The following is a 14632-nucleotide window of genomic DNA, read 5'->3' as shown; positions in this document are numbered from 1 at the left end:
TTATTTCTATACAATATTTTGTCAACATTTTATTTCTATAGAAATTTTTGTCAAAATTGTATTGCTATAGAAAATTTTGTCAACATTTTACTTCCATAGAAAATTTTGTCAACATTTTATTTCTATAGAAAATTTTGTCAAGTTTTTATTTCTATAGAAAATTTTGTCAAATTTTTATTTCTATAGAAAATTTTGTCAAAATTTTATTTCTATAGAACATTTTGTCAAGGTTTCATTTCTATAGAAAATTTTGTCAAAATTTTATTTCTATAGAAAATTTTGTCAAACTAGATTATATACGTATTTAATCGGCCTTTTTTTTCGTTTAATATATACCCCGTATGGGCTAACTTACAATTTAGAAGACAGTGTTAAAAAGTTTTACGATACCTTGCCATCGGCAAGTGTTATCGCAACCCAAGTAATTCCATTGTGGATGACAGCCTTTAGTAGAAGTTCCTACGCAATCCATGGTGGAGGGTACATAAGATTCGGCCTGGCCGAACTTACGGCCGTATATACTTGTTTTCTTTGGTATGATTTTATGATATATATTATGACAATAAAAATATAATTATAAATAATGTATTTCAATAAAGAAACAATAGAATAAATGAATTAGATATTTCAAATTAGAATTACACGCGTTACAGATAGTTTGATTTAATTGATATAAACGACAATTACAAATTTAGAAAAGTACCATCACGTGTCACCATGTTACTTTTCGGTGGACGAAAAACAAAAATCATATAAATAGTGGGAATATCGGATATTTTAAACATAGAGTGATTAACCGGTGATTGTAGAAAAATGTTATCCGTTTGGGAGTATTCGCAACTTACCATTATCTTCCTATATTTAATAACAATAGTGGTGGCAATAGGAGATACTTACGAATTTGTCTATTACAGTGAGGATATGTTTGAAGACTGCCCAGGAGAGAAAGGGATGCATGACCTATACGATTTAAGTGAGTTTCACGTGGAAAACTTTGATGGATTTATTAGAGTTTCAGGTAACCTGACAAACAAAGTTAAAGATGTTGATCCTACAGATCGTTTTCAAGTAAGTTGAAAAACATGGAAATACTGAAAAGATAATTCCCCTGATTACCATAAAAATTTAGTCAATAACTGAAGTATACAAATTTGGTCGTGGCAAATGGCAACCTACACCATTATCTCTAGTTGTGAATGACATATGTAAAGAAATGGTTGATCATAAGTCATTCATGTATTCGAAGTGGTATATTCATGTTCCCCCAGAAGATCTGAAGTGTTTCAGCGAATACGGAGTAAGTAAACTATACTATTATTGCATTAGTTTTTTATTACGAAAATATATTGGTGACAAAGGGAAGGTGGCTGTGATATCAAAGAGATCAGACCGATTCAAGATCAGAACATAGTGTGAAGCAAAAATATTTTGAAATGAAAACTGCATAGTTATTTTTGCATAGGCTAGTCCACAAAATTTTGGGGAAGAAATTTTAAAATTTTTGTCATCGAAACTATTTTTTATTGCTTGTGCTCAAAATTATTTTCAAACGAATCTTCACATTTTTTTATAATTTTTTGTTGTCATATTTTAATATTTCTTTTTATTTTACTAAATACTTCAATATTTAAAACACAAGTATATACAGCAGTAAGTTCGGCCGGGCCGAATCTTAAATACCCACCACCATGAATCAAATATACTAGTTTCCTTTGAAAATTTCAAGGGGATTTGATGAAAGATATTTTCCCAAGCAGATCAGTTCAGCCAGTACGCTTCCCGAAGATGAATGTAAAGATTTTACCTTTGAAGACTAGATAAGATTCTGGATTTTATAAATCCATTTTTTGTTTGAGTTTTAGAGGAATCATAAACATCTCATGTAAGTGTGCAAGAAAATAATGAAATAACGCCTTGATTTGAAATCTAAAATCTGTAGAGTTTTATCCCAATTATTTAAATGGTTACGAGAAGTAAAATCTGGAAATTTTTGCATTCAGTTTCAAGCAATTTTCATGATCAGTGCACCTTCTCTTCCCTCAAGATCTGAAATCGGTCTATAGTTTGTTGGGTGAACCACTCTCAAGCATTGAAGCTAGATCAACCTTGAAATCGGTCTATATGGAGGCCTCACCAAATGGACCAATAAAAACTAAATCATATACACTTTTTTGTGGGTCAAGAATGACAGTATAGATTCAATTTGTTTCAAATCGGATAAAAACTACAAGGGGCCTATATCAAAAACTGTACCGATACACAATATAATCGGCACACCTCTTTATGGTCCTAGAATACCTCTAGATTTCCAATTTCTGCCAAATTAGAAAAAAATACGGATTCTAGAAGACCAAGAAGTAAAATAGGGAGACCATTTTCGGCACACCTCTTTATGGTCCTAGAATACCTCTGGATTTCCAATTTCAGACAAATTGGATAAAAACTATGGATACTAGAAGCCCAAGAAATAAAGTCGATAGATATATGGGGGCTCTATCAAAACATGGACGGGTACTCATCATTTTCGGCACACTTCTTTATGGTACTAGAATACTTCTAGATTTTCAATTTCAGGCAAATTGGATAAAAACTACGGTTTCTACATATGATCACCTCAAATATGTTTTAAGAGCAAAATGTTATTTTTGGGTGGTGACCATGTAACATCGTTTTCGCAACGATGTTATTTTCTCGGAAATCATGTATCTAATTTCGGCAAGCAGGTTTTATTTGACGAGAAAATAACAGTTTAGTGACAAACATGTTACATGGTCACCATACAAAAATAACAATTTGCTCTTGAAACATGTTTGAGGTGATCATATTCCTGCTCTGCGTGTATAAGCCGAAGACCCCAAATCGGGCGATCGGTTTATATCGGAGCTATATCAAAACCTGTACCGATATAGACTATCTTCGAACGTGGCCAGCGTGCAGACAAAAGACGATTCTGTGCCAAATTTCAGGACGATAGCTGCATTATTGAAGACAGTAGAGTGATTACAACAGGCAGACAGATGGACATGGGTATAAAAAATTTACAATTTTTTTTTAAATATCAATAAATCTTATGAGAAGATATTGCAAAATCAAAAATCGAGAAATTCATATATTACAAATTTGATATTTTAAAAAATTCGATAAAAATTTAAAATTTTTTAAATCAAAATTTCTTTGATATCCAAGTGACCAGACCAGACCTCTTATTCCAGAGAAGGAATATGATCACCTCAAACATGTTTCAAGAACACCATGTTAGTTTTTCACGGCGACTATGTAACATTTTTGTCGCAAAAATATTCTTTTTTCGACAAACATAACATGCTTTCCGCAATCAGATATATAATTTACGAGAAAATAACATGGTTTCGAAAAAAGTAACATTATGCTCTTGAAACATGGTTGGTTTGATCATATTCCTTCTCTGTGTGTATCAGCACACAGTGTGAAGCAAATATATTTTGAAATGACAAAAAAATGTGTTAGCCAAATGACACAAAATTTAACATCTTTAGATGGACCCCATTTGGAATTCTGTCATTATAAAATAAATTTTCGCATTTCTATAATTTTTTAATCTATTTTATTTTATTTCTATTTCTTCGCATTTCTCGATATAAAAAACAAGTAAGGAAAGTCTAAAGTCGGGCGGGGCCGACTATATTATACCCTCCACCACTTTGTAGATCTAAATTTTCGATACCATATCACATCCGTCAAATGTGTTGAGGGCTATATATAAAGGTTTGTCCCAAATACATACATTTAAATATCACTCGATCTGGACAGAATTTGATAGACTTCAACAAACTCTATAGACCCAAAATTTACACAATTTTAGTAAAAACCAGTAAGGAAAGTCTAAAGTCGGGCGGGGCCGACTATATTATACCCTGCACCACTTTGTAGATCTAAATTTTCGATACCATATCACATCCGTCAAATGTGTTGGGGGCTATATATAAAGGTTTGTCCCAAATACATACATTTAAATATCACTCGATCTGGACAGAATTTGATAGACTTCTACAAAATCTATAGACTCAAAATTTAAGTCGGTTAATGCACTAGGGTTGAACACAATGTTAGTAAAAAAATATGGGAAACGTTTAAATCTGAAGCAATTTTAAGGAAACTTCGAAAAAGTTTATTTATGATTTATCGCTCGATATATATGTATTAGAAGTTTAGGAAAATTAGAGTCATTTTTACAACTTTTCGACTAAGCAGTGGCGATTTTACAAGGAAAATTTTGGTATTTTGACCATTTTTGTCGAAATCAGAAAAACATATATATGGGAGCTATATGTAAATCTAAACCGATTTCAACCAAATTTGGCACGCATAGCTACAATGCTAATTCTACTCCCTGTGCAAAATTTCAACTAAATCGGAGTTAAAAATTGGCCTCTGTGGTCATATGAGTGTAAATCGGGCGAAAGCTATATATGGGAGATATATCTAAATCTGAACCGATTTCAACCAAATTTGGCACGCATAGCTACAATGCTAATTCTACACCCTGTGAAAAATTTCAACTAAATCGGAGCAAAAAATTGGCCTCTGTGGTCATATGAGTGTAAATCGGGCGAAAGCTATATATGGGAGATATATCCAAATCTGAACCGATTTCAACCAAATTTGGCACGCATAGTTTCAATGCTAATTCTACTCCCTGTGCAAAATTTCAACTAAATCGGAGTTAAAAATTGGCCTCTGTGGTCATATGAGTGTAAATCGGGCGAAAGCTATATATGGGAGATATATCCAAATCTGAACCGATTTCAACCAAATTTGGCACGCATAGTTACAATGCTAATTCTACTCCCTGTGCAAAATTTCAACCAAATCGGAGTTAAAAATTGGCCTCTTTGGGCCAATGAGTGTAAATCGGGCGAAAGCTATATATGAGAGCTATATCTAAATCTGAACCGATTTGGCTGGTATTTTGCAAGTTTTTCGAGACCCATAAAATATTCGGATGTACGGAATTTGAGGAAGATCGGTTGATATACACGCCAATTATGACCAGATCGGCGAAAAATATATATGGCAGCTATATCTAAATCTGAACCGATTTTTTCCAAAATCAATAGGGATCGTCTTTGAGCCGAAACAGGAGCACTAATTGTTCTTCTTGTCCAAAATTTTAAGCAAATTAGGGCAAAACTCTGGCTTCTGGGGCCATATAAGTCCATATCGGGCGAAATATATATATGGGAGCTATATATAAATCTGAACCGATTTCTTCCAAAATCAATAGGGTTCTATTCTGAGCCAAAACACGTACTTGTTCCAAATTTGAAGTCGATTGGACTAAAACTGTCCTAGACCTATACTTTGATTACAAAAATATGTTCACGGACAGACGGACATGGGTATATCTACTCAAGAGCCCACCCTGAGCATTTTTGCCAAAGACACCATGTGTCTATCTCGTCTCCTTTTGGGTGTTGCAAACATATGCACTAACTTATAATACCGTGTTCCACAGTGTGGCGAAGGGTATAAAAACATTTCGGAAATATCATTAAATCTTATGAGAAGATTATGTAAAAAACATCGATAAAATTTGATCTTAAAAAGATTGAAATTTTAACACATTTGCCCCACCCATTTATAGAGTATTGTGTTAATACAACGAATTTCTTTGCGAAAATTTCGATCATATGAATAATGACACAGCAGTTCATATGACTTATATTGAAAAATTTTCGAAAGGGTTAATATAGGTAACCCAGTTTAGTTCATCCAATTTTTGAACATAAGGGAAATTTCAGTGGACTAAAAAACAAAAATGCAAAATTTATTTATTTAGAAAGTTTTTGACCGATGCCTCTCCAATATTGTGTCGAAACATTGATTACAAAAGTTGGCTCACTTAATATGAAATAGCCAATTTACCACTAGCTGTCCTTACTCACATAATCATGTTTTAATTTGTCCTAACGGTTTCTCTTTTCAGCATACCTACCATTTTGAACCATTTAATGTTGAATCAGTTCTTGATTTCTCAGTGAATATGGAAGGACGCTATAAAATTGAAATCTTCATAACAATTATTCCATCAAACAATGAAAATCCTATTCGAAAATTTTGTTGTATAATCTATGGTGAATTAATTAAAAAGCAATAATACCAAAGTAATAATAAAAGAATATGTACTAATCAATATAACTAAAATTCTTATACATGTGTGTGTGTGGAATCTTATGTTAAATTGTACGAAATTTTTTGGAAAATATTTAAAATCACATTATTATTCCCGGTGTTATTGTACCCAAAAGTATTTCGAACATCTTTTGTAAGCAAATGAATATCAGGCATTTGCATCTAGGTTAGGTTCGGTTATAGAGGATGACACCAATCCGTGGGAAGGAATTTGTTTATTTTGATTCGTCATAGTTGTTTCTCTCTTCTTTATCATTTGACTTCCTCCGCCAGGAATGATCCTATCATCTATGCGTTTTTAAACTATGTTTAAGGTAATGGGAGGAGCCTGTCGTTACCTCTGGATCCAGATACTATCTACAAATATCGCCAGTGTGTATGTTCCAAATGTGATATTTGTTGTTAGGATGCCTATTAATGGTCTCAAATCCTCTCTGTGTGTCGCCATTAGAAATACAGAGTTATTACTACTCTTCCAACATCAATTAATTTGCTCACATCAAGAGGAAGCCCAGCGTCCTTTCATTATACTTGACATTGATTCTGTAAATATTAAAAGATAGTGAGGGGAAAACATCCGTAGCGTAAGCTCTCTACGACATCGGCTGACTACCTTTGACGTTATGTTTGGATTACCCAAGGCCTGTCTGACTGTCGATGAAGAACCCGATATCGCTTCGGAATATCGGCCTCACAAACAGGAGTTCTGCAGATTTTACAATGGCAAATGCCTCCGCGTGCTTCATCCGCTGTCCATCTTATAACAAGTTGGCTGATAAGTCCCCGGTCTGACACATAGATGGCGTCGCAAGTATTAAATGCATATTATTTTTATATAGTACCAACCTTCAAATGATTCGTGTCAAAATTTGACGTCTGTAAGTCAATTAGTTTGTGAGATAGAGCGTCTTTTGACAAGCAACTTTTGTAATTGTGAAAAAATGGAAAAAAAGGGAATTTCGTGTTTTGATAAAATACTGTTTTCTGAAGGGAAAAAATACGGTGGAAGCAAAAACTTGGCATGATAATGAGTTTCCGGACTCTGCCCCAGGGAAATCAACAATAATTGATTGGTATGCAAAATTCAAGCGTGGTGAAATGGGCACGGAGGACGGTGAACGCAGTGGACGCCCGAAAGAGGTGGTTACCGACGAAAACATCAAAAAAATCCACAAAATGATTTTGAATGACCGTAAAATGAAGTTGATCGAGATAACAGAGGCCTTAAAGATATCAAAGGAACGTGTTGGTCATATCATTCATCAATATTTGGATATGCGGAAGTTCTGTGCAAAATGGGTGCCGCGCGAGCTCACATTTGACCAAAAACAACAACGTGTTGATGATTCTGAGCGGTGTTTGCAGCTGTTAACTCGTAATACACCCGAGTTTTTCCGTCGATATGTGACAATGGATGAAACATGGCTCCATCACTACACTCCTGAGTCCAATCGACAGTCGGCTGAGTGGACAACGACCGGTGAACCGTCTCCGAAGCGTGGAAAGACTCAAAAGTCCGCTGGCAAAGTAATGGCCTCTGTTTTTTGGGATGTGCATGGAATAATTTTTATAGATTATCTTGAGAAGGGAAAAACCATCAACAGTGACTATTATATGGCGTTATTGGAGCGCTTGAAGGTCGAAATCGCGTCAAAGCGGACCCATATTAAGAAGAAAAAAGTATTCTCCAGATCTGGCCCCCAGCGACTTTTTCTTGTTCTCAGACCTCAAAAGGATGCTCGCAGGGAAAAAATTTGGCTGCAATAAAGAGGTGATCGCCGAAATTGAGGCCTATTTTGAGGCAAAACCGAAGGAGTACTACCAAAATGGTATCAAAAAATTGGAAGGTCGTTATAATCGCTGTATCGCTCTTGAAGGGAACTTTGTTGAATAATAAAAACGAATTTTGACAAAAAAAAATGTGTTTTTCTTTGTTAGAGCGGGGACTTATCAGCCAAACTGTTATGACTCCCTAATTCCAAACTCGTCGCAGTAAATACCACTGCCTTCAACCATTTCCGATCCATCCGCATAAATGTTCAGATCTACAAAATGTATGCGACTTTCTTCCCAAACCTCTATACTGGGTGTAATGGATTTAAACTTGCCCTCATATACATGCTGAGTCGCCATATAAACTGTCTTCTTATCTTGCCCCACCGAATCAACGAATTATGTGTGTGTACGATTTCTGTCATGAGCAGAGAAGATATATGCTAGAAAATGCATTTTGCATATGCATTCTGCATATTTGGCACGTTAACGCATATTTTGCACTTTCTTGCTTATAAAAGCATATATTTGGGTTTTTCCAAAAATAAAAGGAAGCATGTCCAAATTTTCTACAAAAATTTTACTAATATTTAAAACAAAAAAATCTGGCAACAATTTTTAATACTCAGGCTGTTTGGTTTCTGATCTCGCTTAAATAAAGCAAAATTTTTCTAGTCTGACGAACGTAATTGTAAAATTTAAAACTCGAGGATTAGAGCTTAAAGAATCTATTGATATTGTAGAGGAAATTCGAGCTTCTATATCTTCTTTGCAAAACAAAGATTACTCTTTAAAACTCAATGCCATTCTCCGAAGAAATAAGGTGTTCGAACCTCTTAAAGAAATTAATCAAATTTTACGTTTTGGTATAGATTCCAAGGATCCATATGTCAAGAACCGTTCGCCAACAGAGCTGACAATTTTTTCATACTGCCCCGTATCGTCTGCAGACGTTGAAAGAAGTTTTTCAGCATATGGAAGTACATATATTGACAGAAAAAAGGGAAAAAATCTTTTAACAACTTGAAACACCATCTAATAATTTGCTGTAATAGTAGAAACGATGACAATTTGAATTAAATAAAAAAATTCTATATTACACGAATTTGAAAAACTTTTATTTAGCTTTTTTAACGCATATTTTTCAATTTTAAGGGCATATTCAAAGCGCTTATTTTGGCTTTTTTCGTGCTTGAAAATATCTTCTTTGGTCATGAGTATCACCTCAGATGTTTTCTTAATATGCAGATCAAGGGGGCAGACCCCCATCAGTACACCCTCAAAAAAATCACTTCTCTAACATATGTTCCAAACATCTTTTGCAGGAAGCACATATATTATTGGATATTGCCGAAACATTATTATGTTTGTTTTTTGTGAACATATTATATGTTTGGAAGCATTTTGAGCCCAAAAATATTATATGCTTGGAAGAATTTTCTCCCCAAGACATAATTTTCACTTCCACGAAATTTTTTAGTTCTTGGCACCTTTTTCTGTAATACAAATAATGTTGAAGAACTTATTCAATTTTATGATTTTTTTACATTTTTTCGCCTGGAAGGAGAATCGGACCGGGAACCATGCAATTTGTAAGCCAACACACTACCACTGGGCTACGTAACTGTTATAGTCACCAATAGACAATTATCGTTATAAGTTACATTTATATAGCATAGTTTGCAGCGCCCACGAGCCGATGCAAACAAAACCGTATTCAACAGAAACTTATATATGTTGGCCACGTGGAGCAGTGGTTAGCATGACTGACTTGCATGCAAGGGGTCCTGGGTTCAATCCCTGCTCCGACCGAACACCAAAAAAATTTTTTTTTGTATTTAAAGGGTGATTCTTTTGAGGTTAGGATTTTCATGCATTAGTATTTGACAGACCACGTGGGATTTCAGACATGGTGTCAAAGAGAAAGATGCTCAGTATGCTTTGACATTTCATCATGAATAGACTTACGATCTGCCACAACGTCGAATTTTCAGTGAATGGGCCCTAGAAAAGTTGGCAGAAAATCCGCTTTTTTATCGACAAATTTTGTTCAGCGATGAGGCTCATTTCTGGTTGAATGGCTACGTAAATAAGCAAAATTGCCGCATTTGGAGTGAAGAGCAACCAGAAGCCGTTCAAGAACTGCCCATGCATCCCGAAAAATGCACTGTTTGGTGTGGTTTGTACGCTGGTGGAATCATTGGACCGTATTTTTTCAAAGATGCTGTTGGACGCAACGTTACGGTGAATGGCGATCGCTATCGTTCGATGCTAACAAACTTTTTGTTGCCAAAAATGGAAGAACTGAACTTGGTTGACATGTGGTTTCAACAAGATGGCGCTACATGCCACACAGCTCGCGATTCTATGGCCATTTTGAGGGAAAACTTCGGAGAACAATTCATCTCAAGAAATGGACCGGTAAGTTGGCCACCAAGATCATGCGATTTGACGCCTTTAGACTATTTTTTGTGGGGCTACGTCAAGTCTAAAGTCTACAGAAATAAGCCAGCAACTATTCCAGCTTTGGAAGACAACATTTCCGAAGAAATTCGGGCTATTCCGGCCGAAATGCTCGAAAAAGTTGCCCAAAATTGGACTTTCCGAATGGACCACCTAAGACGCAGCCGCGGTCAACATTTAAATGAAATTATCTTCAAAAAGTAAATGTCATGGGCCAATCTAACGTTTCAAATAAAGAACCGATGAGATTTTGCAAATTTTATGCGTTTTTTTTTAAAAAAAAAGTTATCAAACTCTTAACAAATCACCCTTTATATTTATATATTTTATATATTATAATAATATATTTTATAATTTTACAATATACACATAAATTTATTTAGGCGTGAACTATTTTTACTAGCATTTAGCACCATTTTAAATGCATTTAAATTTTCTCGTATTTTGGAATACAAATAAATATGAATAGTTATTAACGAATAATTTTGTACTTAATTTAATTTTTACTTTTAGGGCCGGAATTAAGTTGGCATTATCGCTCTAAACTTGCCATGTTTTCACGTTTTATTTTCTTTAATAATTCATTTTACAGCAAATAAACTTTTTCAATTGTTGCTTTGGATCGAGTTTTGCCGCTAAAAGGAAAAATAATTTTAGCGGCAAAAACTCGAACTTAATGCCCGCTTTTATTTTTGAAAGTGTACGTCAACTCATCTTGGACTACTTATTAATAAAGAGGAACTAAACTTATTTTTTACCCTTCACCACTACTGTGGTACAGGGTATAATAAGTTTGTGCATTTGTATGTAACGCCAAGAAGTAAAAGTCTGAGACCCATCGTTTAGTATACCGATCGAATTAGAATTAAATTCTGAGTCGATTTAGCGATGTCTGTCTGTCTGTCCGTCCATCTGTCTGTATTTTGTGTGCAAAGTACAGCTCGCAGTTTATGTCCGATCGTTCTCAAATTTGGCACAGAGTTTTACATTGGGTCAAAGACAATCGCTATTGACTTAAAAAAAATGGTTCAGATTTAGATATAGCTGTCATATATATCTCTCAAAGATATAATCATATTTGACGTACTTATGGACATATTGTCCTAAAATTTCATACAGTTAAATGTTTTGGGCTCTCGTAAAATGTGCGAAATATCAGCGAAATCGGTTCAGATTAGATATATATCTTTCGTCCAATTTCCACTTATATGGCCTCAAAAGCCAGAGTTTTGCACTGATTTACTTAAAATTTTGCACAAGGAGTACATTTAATAGCATTTTTGGTTGAAATCGGTTCAGATTTAGATATAGCTCCCATATATATCTTTTGGCCGATTTACACTCATATGATAACGGAGGCCAAAATTATTCTCCCATTTACGTGCAATTTTACAGAGATAGCAGAATTATTATTCTAACTATGCATGTCAAATTTCGTTGAATCGGTTCAGACTTAGATATAGTTCCCATATATATGTCCGCCAGAGTTGGGGAAATATGGTAGAATGTCTCATATTTTAGACCCATTCTAAATGGGAGTTTCCTCCAATAGACTCGATAGTTTCTATAGAGAATATATGATATTTAATATGCTATTTATGTGTATAAATTGAATCTAATTTGGATCAAATCTGTTCTACATACACTGAAAATATATTGTCGTGAGGTCAAAGATTTCATGTGTTTAAAATACGAATGCTAATTTTGCTTAGCATAGAAGACGCATTTCTCTAATATAAAGTTTTTTTCCTTTTCAATGAAGTCGTATTGTCCTTATAATTAAGTGATTTCACTTAAAAATGGGTATCATAACATGAAAGAAAAAAATGTTTGGTCTAAGGTCAACTTGACTTTAATAATACAGAAAAATTCTTTAAATTTAATGAAATTGTCTTTAAATTTGTTGGCTTTTTGCATCTTGACTACAAAGCAAAAAATCGTTCAAATATAGGACATGTTTTTCAGCACTTTATTTTAAAGACGTTTTTTACTTGAAACATAGCATAATTTCTACGGAATGTCGAGTCTCAATTTAGAAAATAAAGTTGTCGTTAACTCGTTTTTAAAGGACTTTGATAGCATATGAAGAAAAAAAGATAAAAAAGCGAAAAATTAAAATTTGCTTCCTAGAAGCTAGTACACAAAACACAAATTTAAAAGAGAATTGTGTCTTAAAAGTATCCTTACTTGTATTCTCCGCTTCTTTGGATCGGAATCAATACCAAAATTTTTAAAGTAAAGACAAAATCTTTGGAACCGGACATGCATTTTTTTTCAATGTAGTATTGAAGGGTATAATATAGTCGGCCCCGTCCGACTTTAGACTTTACTTAGTCGTTTTTATATTCTTTCCACTATTTTTTTTTTTAATTTCCTTTCTTGCTAAATATGTGGACTTACTCGTTTTACGTTCCAATTTTTGTTTTGACGAACCAACAAAAAAAATTGTGTCCATAATGCCAAAATGAGAAACAAAACACATGTCCACACATACTTAAATTGCTGCTCTCAAGGCAAAAACACATTATTTTTAATGTCTATTCTTCTGGTTCCGAATGTCATTCTCTTTACTCCGAATACGCAATTTAATGTTCAAATTAAATAATAATTAGACTTAAACATATACAATTTTTGGCGAAGTCTTATTAATATGCCAAGCGCATAGCCAAAACAAATGAACACGTAAAACAGTTTTCCGAAACACATACAAGCAGTTTCAAAAATTGCTCTCTTTTGATTCTCTCGCTGTGTTATGTTGATATCTTTCGTCAACCCTCCCGGGTTCTTTTTCTATACACTCTCTGTCTCTGTCACTCCCTGAATAACATATCACAACATATATATGTTTACTCGATATGTAAATTTATATATGTTTACATTCACACATATTATTTTTATGAAACATTCTTGTCTAATATATTAACATGTGTGTCCCAAACATTTAATGCTGGTTTAGGAACATTACATTTTTGCACTTAAATATATTGTGTTTAAAAATTGTGCCCGAAACACATTTTGTTTATATGAAAAACATATTTTTCTAACAGTGTACTCCCAGAGCTGCAGTGACCGTTGTTCTCATTGCACCAGTCTTATAAATAAGAAGCTCCTGTTTATTCTGTTGAATTTCAGTATATATTCCGATGGTTATTAATGGTGCGCCATACGTGGCATCATAGATAGCTACTTGTCTCATAACTGCTGTAAACGGGCATTGAAAAAGGAGGGGGCACCACTCCCCAACTTTCCCCAATCAGCTTTTGGCACGCATACAGTGTATGCGTAGGTCTTCTGTAATCTAGAGTGTAAGACTACTCCCAAGTACTTAGTCGATTTTGAGACACTCAATCTCGTACCCGATGGGTTTTTCTTCCCCTAGTGAAGAGCACTACTTCCGTTTGCTTTGTTGATACCCAATACTAGAGGTCTGCATCGAATAACTTTTCACTACATGTATGCAATTCGCTGTCGAATATAGTACATACACCGTCTTTCTCTCAGAGCGTAAGTAGTGAAGTGAAGAGAACACTTGCTTGTCAAATATCACCAAATACTTATCCGAAACAATATGTGTTCCGAAAAAAAGGAACAATAAAAATGTAAGTACTTGAGCAAAAGTACAACATGGATTCTCTTCACTTCACGTGGTACCACAAGTATTTCTCAGTTATGTGCGAAGCAAACTTTCCATTATTATTAATCATAGATATGTATGTATTTCACATATTTCATATATTTATGTATGTCACACACTTTGCTGTTCTTTATAACAATCCAAAACATATATTATGGAGAGTAACTGTTTTTTTGTATTTCTGAAACTGCACGTGGTACATGGAGTACTCTATGAAGTTTTGTTCTCGCAACATACTCGACGTGATCACTTTGAGTACACTTCAATAAGAGAGAAAGAGGAATATGTGTTTGTTGGTAGTGAAGACATCAGAGTAGCAACAAGAAGTTACTCGTGGCTTTTGGTGTTCATCAAAATATTTACCAATAGTTTTGCGACTCTCTCAAATAGATGTACTCATGTAGCAAGTACTCTGCATGTACAAATGGAATTGTGCAGACCTCTACCCAATACCCATATATGAGAAACAGTTTGTGTCTTGAGTCTTTCGTTTTCCTAAATCTGAACCAATTTTTACCAAAATCAATTGTCTTTGAACCAATGTAAAACTCTGTGCCAAATTTGAGGACGATCTGACTTAAACTGCGAGCT

The 14632-nt window shown here is 34.4% G+C and overlaps 1 protein-coding gene across 1 annotated transcript; it reads left to right on the top strand.

Annotated features, from left to right (window-relative positions):
• The first annotated feature begins 803 nt into the window (after positions 1-803).
• Positions 804-6171, top strand: LOC142228994 (uncharacterized). Its single transcript, XM_075299523.1, has 3 exons — positions 804-1068; positions 1130-1297; positions 5966-6171. The coding sequence occupies exons 1-3, from the start codon at positions 814-816 to the stop codon at positions 6134-6136; spliced, it is 594 nt and encodes a 197-aa protein (XP_075155638.1). The 5' UTR covers positions 804-813; the 3' UTR covers positions 6137-6171.
• Positions 6172-14632: the final 8461 nt, after the last annotated feature.

Source organism: Haematobia irritans, chromosome 3 (genome assembly GCF_050003625.1).
Source record: "Haematobia irritans isolate KBUSLIRL chromosome 3, ASM5000362v1, whole genome shotgun sequence".
Taxonomy (NCBI): domain Eukaryota; kingdom Metazoa; phylum Arthropoda; class Insecta; order Diptera; family Muscidae; genus Haematobia; species Haematobia irritans.
This window is presented reverse-complemented; position numbering and strand designations above follow the sequence as displayed.